Genomic DNA, 14,127 nt, shown 5'->3' on the forward strand with positions numbered 1-14,127 from the left:
CAACTCAGTCATAGAGTCTACGACAGAACAGGGTGTATACTTTCCAAGAACCATGCGCATAGGGACGTTTGTCTTCTTTGCAGTGGACAACAGTGACTTCAATGAAGACACACCTGATGGGAAGCGGACACTCCATGCTACAGCCTGGGCACTCTACCAACGACGGGAACATGCACCCTCCACAGATGAACATAGAACACCGACACTACATGACCGAAAGGCCAGACACCGCTCACTCAAGGTTCTGACTGCTCCAGACTTTGTTCCTTGCCAAGCACCAAACACCACCCCCTCCCAAGAAGGTGACTGTCATAGACGGCATGGCATTAGTGCAAGCAATGGGTAAGCCACAATGGGTCAAAACATGTGCCCAGTGGGCTGGCCATTTCAATGCAACACTGGACTGCAAGACCAACGGGTATGATGAAGTCTACCTCGTGTTTGACCGATATGATCTGCCAAATTCACTGAAAGAGGCCACACGGGAGAGGCGCCAAGGTGGCAAGCCGCCCACTGCTTACCACGTTCAAGACAGCACCCCGATTGGGAAACTGACAGCAAAACAGTTCCTGTCGCACACCAACACCAAAGATGAGCTAACTGTCTATCTGGCAAAGAAAGCTCTGTGTCACTTTGAGGGGACTACCAAGGTCTTCATCGTCACTTCAAGGCAGGATGTCTTCTCCAACTGCATGGATGTACAGCATCTCCGTAGCTCCCAGGAGGAGGCTGATACGAGGATCTTTCTTCACAGTCTAGATGCCGTCCGAAGAGGTGCAACACAGCTGTACATTCAGTCACCTGATACTGATGTATTCATCCTAGCACTCCACCGGTACCATGAACTATGCAAAGACACATACTTCATCACGGGTGTGGGGAACAAGAAGAGGCAAATCTCACTGGAACCAATAGTACATGAACTTGGTGTCAGGAAGGCTGCAGCCCTACCAGGATTCCATGCATTCACGGGAGCAGACCAGACTGGTCGGTTTGCCGGCAAGGGAAAGCTCACATGTTGGCAAGCCCTCAATAGGTGCTCTGTTGAGGTGGTATCTGCGTTTCATGACCTTGGGGCCTCTGAGGAGCTGAGAGCTGACACAGAAATTGACATTGAGGCATTTGTATGCCAGCTGTATGAGCCTCGTACTACAGTTGTGGATGTGGGCAAGCTGAGGTGGAGACTGTTTACCAAGAAACAGCTAGAGGCACAGAAGCTGCCACCAACACGGGGAGCTTTACATGAAGCCATTGCTCGTGCACATTTCCAGGCCATGGTGTGGCATCAGGCTGATGTACCGGACCCCCAGCTTCCACAACCAACAGAACATGGATGGAGAGCAGAAGGAGATCAGCTGGTGCCCATCACAACCAAGGACCCTCCAGCCCCAGCTGCCATCACACATCTAATCAAATGTAACTGCAAGAAGACCCAATGCATGTCTCACTGCTCATGCAGGTCTCAGCATCTCAACTGTTCTGAGATGTGTATGTGTGGGGCAGATGAAGAGGTGTGTGGTAACACGGGTCAGGAGCGCCCCATGGGAATCGATAACACTGATGATGAGGAGGATGGAGATCCTTCAATGTAACAATGAACACTGCCAACTAAAAATATTGCACAAAGACATTATAAGTGTACATTTGAACACTAAAGTCCAGCCTTTATGTGATTTAGAAGTGAAAATGATGGAAAAAAATATATATATGTGTTGGCATAAGTGCGTGAAAATCCAAGATGGCTGCCATAAGAACCCTTTTGATCATATGTAGGTGTATAAATGTGTGTTTATTGGATTAAGTATCCGCAAATATGTACATTTGGACACCAAAATTAACACTCTAGGTCATTTAGAAGCCAAGATAATGACAATTTCGGTTTTCAACAAACGCCATTTTGATAATCCAAAATGGCCGCTATAAAGAACTTGAAAAAAATGGAGACATATTTTTTCTACAACTTCTATCATCCCTAAAGACAACCCAACCAGTGTCCACAAATTAACATTTGAATTCAACGGGAAAACATTGGCCCCCCCACTATTATGTATGTGATAATATAAAAACATGTACGACATTTCACCCTATCAGGAAGCGAACAATGTAATAAAACCATCAAAAATCGACTTTTCTAAATTTCGTGACCTTGTGACCTTGACCTTGGGGCGAAAATGAAAAATCAAACTCCAAGGGGCTAGACACATGATATTGGCCTAACCAAATACTGAAATCCCTGTCAGATTCCACCAACTCCCTCGGAGAAGATGTAGCTTGAACTCGATTACCCCCTAAAAAGACATATTTTTGGGGGCGTGGCTCCGCCCACAATGGGCGCAATACGCCCACTCTAGGCAGGACACAATTTATTTTTTTTGTATACAAGATCGAGGCTCGTGAAAGAGCTAACATTAATCACACAAAAAGTCAAACCGACACAAATCGACACATAAAACACAAAATAAGAGGAGCGGTAGGCAAGATGGGGAGAGAGGGGGGAGGACAAAAAACACAATATTTGAGAGCAGGGACATCGACAGAACTGTGGGAGGGAGAGGGTTTGCGGGGAGGTGGGAGAGGTATAAGACATATGGACACTGCAAGGACTTCCATGAAAGAAGATGGAATTTCAAAAAAGTGTATCTGGGGTGAATTAGCGGGGTTAGAAAAAGATCAAGGTTTTGGATGGGGGAAGATAAGAGATGGTGGTGAACAGCTGTTTTAAAGACCTGGAGGGAGGAGTGGGATTGAAGGAAGTGAGGGTTTGTTCCACAGGCAGGAGAAAAGGGGAATGAAAGAGTGAAGCTGAGCAGAGAGTCTTGATTTTGGCAGTTTAACCATAAGTGGGTTGCTGACAGATCTTGTGCGACCTGAAGGAATATTGGGGGGACAGAGCACAGAGAGAGCTGGGGGGGCAAGGCCGGAGAGGAGTCGGAAGAAGGCGGAAAGACCACCAACCTGCCTGCGGTGAGAGAGTGAAAGGCCCTCCGAGTTTCATCAAGATCGGATGATATCATCGGGTAGTTATGCTGCAGACAGACAGACAGACACACACCCATGACGAATATAGTGGTCACTTTGTTTGATAACTCGTGAACCAAAAAAAAAAATTGTCGGTGAACTGAATGTGTGAGTTTCCACTCGCCTTTTGGGTGAATCATTACCGGACCGACATCGGCCCAACCTCTCACGAAGCGGCTCTTCTGCAGCTTTGACTGTCGACCGACCAGGGTTCAGGTCTCAGTACGACCTTTTCGTGTGATCGCCAGAGCGGGGATCGACTTTGGCCTTGTGTCGTGACACCGTGACTTTGGGGAATGTTACAGATATAATCCTGTTACAGATACAGTCACGTGAAAAAGTAAGTACACCCCATGTAAAGTTTTGACTTTTTCAACATATTTCAACATACAGCTATTTGATCTTCATTTCAACAATATTGACAGATAAAGATGATATAATATAACAAATATCATGAAACATTTACATTTTGTAGTCCATTGTATAATTTAAATAAACATAAATGCAAATTTCGCATGTGGAAAAAGTAAGTACACCCTTGGCTCTAATAGGTGGTATTGCCCCCTTTGGCAGAAACAACCTCAAGTAGGCGTTTCTTATAACTGTCTACCAGTCTCTGACATCGACTGGGAGAAATTTTTGCCCACTCCTCCATGCAGAATTCTTTCAGCTGTGTGATGTTTGAGGGGTTTCTTGCATGCACAGCTCGTTTCAAACCCCCCCCCCCCCCCCCACAACATCTAGATGGGATTTAGATCCGGGCTTTGACTTGGCCATTCCAGAACCCTCCATTTCTTTCTTTTCAGCCATTCCTTGGTGGATTTCCTGGTATGTTTAGGGTCATTGTCATGTTGCAAGGTCCACCTTCGGTTGAGTTTCAACTTTCCGACAGATGGCCTCACATTATCCTCAAGCATCCTCTGGTACAATGAAGAATTCATAGTGGATTCTATGATGGTGAGCTGCCCAGGCCCTGATGCAGCAAAGCTGCCCCAAACCATAATATTTCCACCAGCATGCTTTACAGTTGGTATCAGGTTCTTGTGGTCAAATGCTGTCTTTGGTTTTCGCCAAACATGTCTTCTGGTACTGTGGCCAAATAGCTCTACCTTTGACTAATCTGTCCAGAGCACATTGTTCCAGAAGTGCTGGTCTTTGCCGAGGTATTCATTGGTAAACTTTAGTTTTGCCCTGATGTTCTTTCTGGACAGCAAAGGTTTCCTCCTGGCACATCTCCCATGTAGATCAAATTTGTGCAGCCTCTTTCTAATGGTAGACTCGTGCACTTTGACATCAACAGTGGCAAGAGCTACCTGTAGGTCCCGTGATGACAATCTGGGGTTCTTGGAGACTTCTTTCACCATCTTGCAGTCTGCTCTTGGGCTGAACTTGCTGGGCGGCCTGGCCTGAACAAGTTGGCAGTTGGTTGGAATCTTCTCCACTTGTAGATGATCTTCCGGACAGTCGAATGATTGATTTCAAATTGTTTGGAGATCTTTTTAAATCCCTTCCCAGACTCGTAGGCATCTATAACCTTCTTTCTGAAGGCCTCAGAGAGCTCTTTTGATCTAGGCATGGTGACGCCACACACTTCAACAACAAAGAGCAAACCAAACGAAATGTCTGAGGTTTAAATAAGACAGGTTCCTCCAAGATCCTCTCCAACGATGTTCTAATCATTTGCACCTGAGCTGGTGCACCTGATTCTAAATTTTAGGTATTTGAAGTCGTGATAAATGTTGGGGTGTACTTACTTTTTCCACATGCGAAATTTGCATTTATGTTTATTTAAATTATACAATGGACTACAAAATGTAAATGTTTCCTGATATTTGTTGTATTATATCACCTTTATCTGTCAATATTGTTGAAATGAAGATCAAATAGCTGTATGTTGAAAAAGTCAAAACTTTACATGGGGTGTACTTACTTTTTCACGTGACTGTATATCACGTGACAGATATATTCCTCATACCACCCAAAAAGGCAGGGTACCTCGACCAAGAGTATCAGCTCCTTGTTGCAGTAGAATAAATCAATTGCATGTGCATCTCCAGCAGCCAATTTAGCCAGCAGCTTTGTGTTTTTGAGCTCAGTTGTCCAAGATCTGACTTTTTGTCAAGGTTCATGGTTGAAGCTTTATGCAGTGGTTCTTCGCCTTTGTCACAGAAAAAGCAGGATGTACATTCTGTTGTCACAGAGAATCATTGACTGGAACGGGTCTTAACGGGACTGTTTCAGATGCTATCTCTGATTTAAGCTTCTGTGCTCTCTGCAACTACAGGTTGCTCTAATCTTTAAGTGAATGTATCCTGAGCTCCAGCCTCTGAGTGGATGTATCCTGCTCCTTTTCAGCCCACAAGTGGCAAGGCCAGAGGCACTCGCCCCTGCCCTAAAAGGTGTAGTGTAAATGACTTATGGCGTCTTTAAGCAAAGGGTAGGCTAGCACAGGCAACAAGCACATTACAAATTTTTGCCCAAACCTACAGCAGGCATTGCATCTGTGGTACAACTGTAGACCTTCATCATGCTCCACTCATTTAAACTCATGGGTTGGCTGGATGGCCAAGAGGTACACACACTCACCTCTTAGCTGTAGAGCATTGTTTCAAATCCCGACTCAGCTGTCACCCTGGTGTTTCGCAGGCAGGGTGGTTCGTCAATGTGTGTGCCGTCCCTCGAATGGACGCTAAACGGGCTTTCCATCTGCCGGCATAAGTTTGTGGATGTTAAAGATCCTTTGCGAAGAGTCGGCGAGGTAACTCTGAACAAATTCCCAAAATTCCTGCCTTAACCAGCAGAATGCACTGCACCAGTGACGTCACTATCCTTGACGGGGCAGTGTTGGTGAACGTTCTGAAACCAGTTGCTGCCAAAACCTTTGATGATTATGCGCTGAAAGTATTCTTGCCACACATACAAGGTCACTTGCAAAGGGCCTGTCGTGTGGATATAGTCTGGGACCAGTACCATGACAACAGCCTGAAATCTCAAGCCAGGGACAAACGTGGGAAAGGCATTTGAAGGAGAGTTGACGGATCCACTGTTCTTCCAGGATATTGGCAGCAGTTCCTGAGAATTGATGCAAACAAAACAGAACTGTTTGCCTTCTTGACAAAACACATGCTCCACAGCCATGCCCTAAGCCAATGACGCATTCTGCTTCAAACAAAGATTGCCATTTTAATCCCAGAACCCGAGAGAACTGCAACAAAAACCGAAATGGAGAAAATTTATTTCATCAACCAGTATGAAAGATCAATCTGAAGAAATATAATAAAAATTACACACGTCTGCATTTCCCCCCCAAAAAACCCCCCCCAAAAAAACAAAAAAAACCTTTTCATCCTCCAAAAAAAAAAAATTCATTCAAATCTACAAACTACCTCTTGACATTGCCTCATGGAATGTGGAGTAAAGTATAAAACAGGATATGATCAGTTTTTACAATACTATCAATCAATTTCTTGTATAATGCTTTTCATTTTGAAACCTCAAACGTCTTTCAAAATTAATAGTAAGAGGCAAGAAAAGTAAAAATTGAGAAAGTGCAAATGTTAAAAGTTGAGTCAGTTCCACAGTTGAAGAGCAAAGCTGAATAATGTTAAATTGCCAAAAGTGAAGAAGGGGATGAAGAGAAGAAACAGCTAAACCTGCAAACAGTTGTAGCAAACTGAGCATGACAGCAATGCATGCACCAAAGGTTCAGTAATTCTTAAATTTAAATATAAGTGCATTTTGGAAATATGAAGAGAAGGAAAGAGATTTACAGGTTTTTGGTGTACAGGTTTTGAAGCTGCTTCAGCGGCACTGATGCTCTATGAAGAGTATGGTACATCAGAGAGAGAGAGAGAGAGAGAGAGAGAGAGATCATGTGATTGCTGAGATTGGGGGTGATGCAGATGTGACTTTATACAAATCTAAGGTGCAAGGGTGGGGGATTGGTGGGGAAAGGAAGGAATGCCATCGATGTATGTGATGACATTGGAAAAAAAATACATCTAATCTTAATTATTGTCTCAATTAAAATTAAAAAAATACAGAAAAAGAATTTGAATGATTTTGCAAAATTAACTTAAGTCTGGAATAATGATTGACCAAGTGAGGGCTGATGTGATGTGATCCCTCAGTACGGCAACACTATGAAAACGCACTCTTCAGGAAGATATGACAGAACCGGGACAAACCATCAAATTGGACTGTAATACAAGTTCGTGGAAAATAATTAAAATAACCCAGGAGCCTTGAATCCAAATGCCTCTTCTCCAAAGGAAGAAAAAGAAATATACAACAAACAAATGACATCCATGTAAACTTTGGGATGGCAACACCAGCATTACTTAAGATGTGATGAAACAGTTTTATTTTTCATTGATCAGAAGGTAAGCCACATTTTCATGATGAGAATAAGACGTAAGGAATTTAAAAATGGAGTGTAATTTTTGCTAAAAACAAACAAACTGATTAATGAAGTATTGTGGATCAGAATGCAGGAGGCTTGCGTATTACAAGGCTGACTGGTCCCTCCGGAACGGCTCTGAGCAGGCGCCAGGCTTGGAATCGAGTCAGACCTTGCAAATCCCTGTTCCCCAAGGTCAATAGTTCATCACCCACTGATATACACCCACTCTGTTCTGCCGCTCCACCTGAAAAAAAAATGACAGTTTTGCCAAACGGAAAATGAAAAATTAAACGAGTGTTTCCAATATATTGTTGCATTTGTGGGAGTTTGGGGGTCAATTATCAGAGTTAAGCTATAGACTCCCATCCCCCACATCCGGGATGGCGTACGCCCATCTTCACAGAGTCAGGGCCACGACAGAGTTAGAGAGAAAGAAAGACAGAGACACGAGGGAAAGGGCCGGTCCAAGGGAACCGATCGGCACTCTAACCATGACCGCAGTGCTCTGACAAATCCGGGCAGCAGGGAGGAATGGGGAAGATTTGGCCCCCGACTTGAGTTGGGGGGTACGACAACTGCGAAGGGGTGTCCCCGATAGTTGTGGGAGAGTGTTGTAATTTGTTGTGGTAAGAAAGGTTTACGGATGTCTTGGCATGCGTTTCCTATTCAGAACCAGGTGGGGGTCAGGTCAGTGGGATGCCTTGAAAGTTTTACTGTCCACACCGCGGTGACACACCTGCTCATTTCTCCTCTCGCCTCACATGCTGCTGAAGAGGAAGAACCTCAGGCCTTTTAATATGGCTGTACCTGATTGGCAGCGAGTGAGGTGACGCACAATTGGACGATGCAGATCAGCATCCACAGCACCAATTAGTTCAGGGTTGGTACCGCTGATGGGGTTGTGACCTTGCGGCGCTGATGCCATGCATGGGGTGGCCAGTGAATGGTGAATTGGGCTGATGTGGACGCCTCAGAGGTAGAGGGTGTGGATACGAGAGTGATCTCTCAATGCTGCTGCAGTTGGAGAAGAACAGAGTCAGTGAGAGACAATCTCGGGGAGGATTCCGAGCTGTGCTGAGCTTGAGCTATATCTAATTAAATGAGCTGTTGTTGCTGGTGTTGACCTCAAACCTTTCCTGCCTACGATCTTCAATCTCACTAAATTATAAATGTGCTTATTGTGTGTGTAATCCCTTAGGCCAGTGCGCATATCTGCCTGCCACCCTTCCTGTGCAAACCATTTCTGAGTACTGTATTCCTGGATGGTAAATTATCTAACAGGGGGATAAAACCTACAACTGCTCCCAGTGCTTTGTGCTAAGTTCAGCCTTAAGCCGGCCATCTTTAAATTGAACGACCTCGGTGTGTGCGATTCCCACCAGGCGTCGTTTGCGATTTTGGTACACGACAACATCTTCCATTTGAGAGTCTCACATATGAAATTCACAATTTCATGCAAGTAAAGTTGAGAATTGAGTTATCAACTCAACCCATACCTGCCAATACGGAACTTTTGAAATGACGTACGAATGCTAAATGAGGTCTTTTGCGCATGCGCTGTGTGTGTTTGTTTACATTCAGTTCTGCTCGCCAGGAACTTTGAACCTGCCATTCCTAGTGTGAAGTCCGTGAATCAAATAGTCTTTTAAACACAATTTTCAGCATTTAGATGATAGATTGGCAAATTCAGAATGGTTATCCATAATTGCTCCCTTACTGAATGCAAATTGGACATATCAATGCATGAAAGGAGTCAAATTCGTACCATTTCCAGTGAATACAATTAATTAGCCAGCGGCAGCTGTGGTTATAACACATAATACACAAACGGATGCTTCTCCTTTCACCAAGAGATGCAAAATTCCAGTATTATTTATCTTGTGGCCCCGGAACCAAGCAAGAAAGATATACAGCACTTGTAACGACACCCAGTCCACACAAATCCCACTCCCACCCCACCCCCCCCCCTTTCCTTCCCATGATTAATCATAAATATCGTCATTTTAAAACTTACCCTGTGCATCGACAATCCCCAGATATGACCTTCCCATCGGTGTTAAGATGCAACCCTTTACAAACACTCAGCATTTCATGGGCACACATCATCGGCAGTTTTCTACAATACGGGCTGCAAGGTATCAACTTTTTGGACGAGTTGATCAGGAAGTTCTCAAATTATTTTGTTGTGCAGAGGGACACCCATTTTCTGCAGGTACGTTTCCAAGTATTTCCGGCTTTTTAAAAAGTTTTTTTTTCTGTCATTCCATGCTACAATCCCCATCTGGCAGGCATGAAATACGTCCAAGCCACACTGATGAACTTCGTTCCGATTAGTTTCTACGCATGCGCACCAAGCAATCTGGGGCGGATTATGTCATTTCAATAGTGCCGCATTATCTTGCATTATGTGGAATAATTCCAGATCTTATAGTTATATTGTGCAAATAGGGTTAAAATCCTGTAAAACACTGCTTCTATCTTTATCATTCCAGCGTGCATAATTTACGTCAATGTTTCACCATAAATGAATACTGATCACAGTCCATGTGTTCAGCACAGAAAATTGATAAAAGAAAACAATTAGCTTCACTTATATTTTGTTTACGAGTCGAAAAAGCAAATTAGGGCAAATGCTTCACATGTACGGTAGTTTAGTGCCAACTCGTGTTAGTGAACAGCAAGAGAGATGTTCGTGCCATTTCAATTTCCAAACTATAAATTGATTGTGCCATTTCAACAAAATAGCTTCGGATCTCAAGCTCCTGAGTTCAAGCCCCAGACATTCCCAAATAACACCAGCGGAGTTGACTCAACCTGTATCCTTTTGAGGTCAGCAACATGAGTACCAGCTTGCTTGGAAAAGTGAGTCGAGTATCCCGTGTTAGAACGGTGGCCCATCCACGATTGTGCCCCCTATCCAATGAAACTGCCTCGTCAGCCTTGTGCTCGACAGCGGGAGGAGTATCATTCATATCCTCCACACTCAGGGCACCAAATACAAACAACAACAACATGCATTTTAAAGGCCATTTTCCCTGCTAGAGCGGGGGTTAGCCTTGCGGTCCCCATGACAATCTTCTCCATTTTGCCCTATTTTCTGCATCTCTCCTTGTTAACCCCCTTGCCCGCATTTCTTCTTCCACCATCTTTAGCCAAGTCTTTCTCGGTCTTCCCCGTCTTCTACTTCCTTCTACATTCATTTCCATCACTCTTCTCAACCAGTCACTTTCATCCTTCCTCAACACATGACCAAACCATCTCAACCTGTTCCTCTTCACAGCATCAATCACAGGCTCTATTCCCATCATCTTTCGCAATTTATCATTTGTCTTCCTCTCTCTCAACGATACTCCGCACATCCGTCGAACCATTCGCATTTCCACCCTTTCCAACCTTCGTTGCTGCTCTACGTTCATTACCCATGTCTCGCTCCCATAAATCATAACACTTCTCACACATGCAGCATACACCTTTCCCTTCAGCTTCAACGACACTCCCCTCATCATCAGCACGCCACTCAATTCCCGAAACTTCTTCCATGCAAATCTCACTCGAGCAACCGTTGCCGAGTCTGATCCACCTTCTCCATTCAGCATGTCTCCGAGGTAGCAAAATGTTTTCACACCTTCCAGCTTCACGCCATCTCCAAGATCCAACTCAACATTTCCTCCATCTGCAGCTCCCTCTGTGCACACCTTACATTTGAATGTAGCTGCCACACTGGTTAATGACCCTCTCAGAATGACTCAGGGCACCAAATGTGAATGGCATTTCCAGGCTAGCTTATAGAGGGACAATATTTGGAAACATGTCACGAGATGAACAGCACCATAAAAACGCTGAAGCAACTGAACATCCAACACCAGAAAATGTCCCTTCAGGCATGTAAAAAAAAGCCACCATTTGGTAAGTAAAGTATTTAATTTGGGATCAATTCTTATCAAATACTACTCTGTACCTGCTATACTAGTCCCGTTAAAAAGCAGGGGTGAGCTTTTCCCAGCGGTGGTTTCAGGACGTGTTGGACATTGAAGAGCTACAGTCGTGGCCAAAAGTATTGGCACCCTTGCACTTTTTTCAAATAATGAACCATTTCTTCCAGAAAATTGTTGAAATAAAAAAATATTTTGGCATCCACATAAGATGAACAAGATAAGAACACCTTCCCTACAGTCAAACATGGAGGAGGTTCAGTGATGCTTCGGGGTTGCTGTGCTGCCTCTGGCACTGGGTGCCTTGATTGTGTGCATGGCATCATGAAATCAGGAGATTACCAAGGAATTTTAGAGCGCAATGTTCAACCCAGTGTCAGAAAGTTGGGTCTCCTTCGAAGGTCATGGGTCTTGCAGCAGGACAATGCCCCCAAACACACTTCAAATAGCACCCATGAATGGTTCAAGACAAAACCCTGGATTGTTCTGAAGTGGCCAGCAATGAGTCCAGATATAAATCCCATTGAACACCTGTGAGGAGATCTGAAAACAGCAGTTGGGAGAAGGCACCCTTCAAATCTAGTAGAACTGGAGCAGTTTGCACAAGAAGAGTGGGACAACCTGCCAGTAGAGAGGTGTAGGAAGCTCATTCATGGCTATAGGAAGAGCTTGACTGCAGTTATTTTGTCCAAAGGTCGTGCTACCAAATATTAAGTCGAGGATGTCAATAATTTTGTCAATGACATTTCTTTTTATTTTCTGATTTAAAAAGATACATTAAGTTCTAAATAAAAAACAAAGGTTCTGTAATATTAAGAGTGAAATAAAGAATTGTGGAGACCAAACACTTATGTCAATTTCAACTTATTCTTTGAGAAAATTGTGAGTTATTTGCAAAAACTGCAAGGGTGCCAACATTTTTGGCCACAACTGTGTGGAGTTATTGGCCTCATGGTGGTTACCTTTTGCCTGCGGGTCGGCTGCAGCACTGACTGACCCCACATCGTAATGTACACTTTATAGCGGCATTTGATGGCCTCAAAATGGATGTCAAGGCCTACTTGTGGTAGCTTATCACCTTGACCAGATTCTGAAGTTAATACACCCAAAATTTGGGGCTTTTAGTCGCTACCTACAGTTTGACCATGAAAGAATAACGTACGATTTGCACAAACACAAACACTTGAAATATATATATATATATATATATATATATATATATATTAGTGTGGTAAAATCAAAATAAATGATTTTGTTCCTTGGTGTCATTAACACACATTTGAAGGCAAAATACAAAGGCACTTACACCTTCTTTCAGGTTTGCAACTACTATAACATACCTCTTCGCAACGTGTGATGAAATTTGGGAACGTGATGACATTTATCCACCCTGGGCGATAAATGTACCCCACTTGCTATCAATAAATCTATCCACATCCTGGATGAAAAATCCCTCTACCTAATCTACCCACCTGGATGGTATGAAGAATGAGTCATGCTCGTGAAGGATAGGGTCCATCTGCATCAATAAACAGGTAAAACATTGGATAGCTTACCAAGACACAAAACTTACCTTTGAACAGATGGTGTATCGTGAGTGGCGTATCTCCAAGCACACTGTCTCTTCCGCCATTAATGCTGAATCCAAGGCCTGACGTCCCAGCTGGTAAGGACACAGTTACTAATGGCCCTGTAAATGCAGATCATGCTTTCAGTCTATCTGCGTATTACATATGAAAGGTGAGGGTGAGGTGAAAAATCCCATCCTGAACAATGCAGCGATTAAGCTCAGTCCATTGCATGAAACATCGGGGCAATACCCCTGGTGCTCACCTGGTAGAATAAACAGTATACTGCACCGATGAAGGGTATTTTAAACCAATTTCGATGGTTGCTAGAAGACAGGGCAGCATGTAGAATCATACTAACATAATCATAAGACTTTAAACAAACAAACAAAAAAATACATATTTCGGGGGGCAACCCCCTCTCCCCCAACCCCATATACCTCCTACGACCCCAATTTTTATAATGCCTTGGACAAACATTGGTACATCATGGGTTATTAAGGTGGTGGTGAAGTTTCATCGAAATTGTGTGTGTAGTTTCTGAGAAGAAAGCAAATACCTATTTTTTTTACATTTTTAAACAGCCGCTTTTCCTTAAACAGCAACAACTTTTTTTAAACCTTAAACAGCAATGACCTTTTTAAACAGTCGCTACTGCTGTTCAACACTAAACTGAAAGAAATTTAGAGGGATCCCGACACTCTTGAGGCATTCTAATTCCATGCTTATCGCGTCCACCACAGCCGAACGGACCTATATCTACTGTAATCTATATACCCCAGAGAGGATAATAACATGACCCTTCCTGCCACATCCATGGGAAGTGGTTGTACTAGTTGTTAAAAACAGTTGAAAATCCTTTGATTCTTGGTCTTTTACCTTGAAAACCAGCAACACTTTGGTCATCCAGCTGCTCAACATCACGAGAAGGAAAGTTTTTTTTATATATCGGCCATATCGACACCATCATCGGAGAATGATGACAAACTCAAAATGCCAGATATCGGCTAATACGATGTTTCGGTTGATTACTAGGTCCTGTTGTCATATCGTTGGAACTGCTACATCAAATCTCCAGGTCCAGCTTTTTTTTATGTTGAAGGGTCCAGTCATGGACTATGTAGTCCTCTTCGAGGGCAGGCCGTAAATAAAAGAGCTGCATTGATAGAAAAGTGAATAAATAGAGAAAAAGTGCTTCTTCTTATTC

General features: G+C 43.5%; 1 protein-coding gene across 1 annotated transcript in view; it reads right to left on the minus strand.

The window, feature by feature from the left end:
* Window positions 1–6,233: 6,233 nt before the first annotated feature.
* LOC144891006 (uncharacterized) overlaps window positions 6,234–14,127 on the minus strand; it is a 45,212-nt gene continuing 37,318 nt past the window's right edge. The window contains exons 9-10 of the mRNA XM_078773008.1: window positions 12,926–13,042; window positions 6,234–7,664 (exon numbers count right to left, since the gene is read on the minus strand). Coding sequence (XP_078629134.1) covers window positions 7,501–7,664; window positions 12,926–13,042 — 281 coding nt within the window. The 3' untranslated portion in view covers window positions 6,234–7,500. The remainder of the gene's footprint in view (window positions 7,665–12,925; window positions 13,043–14,127) is intronic.

This window comes from Myxine glutinosa, chromosome 2, assembly GCF_964187855.1.
Source record: "Myxine glutinosa chromosome 2, kmMyxGlut1.1, whole genome shotgun sequence".
Taxonomy (NCBI): domain Eukaryota; kingdom Metazoa; phylum Chordata; class Myxini; order Myxiniformes; family Myxinidae; genus Myxine; species Myxine glutinosa.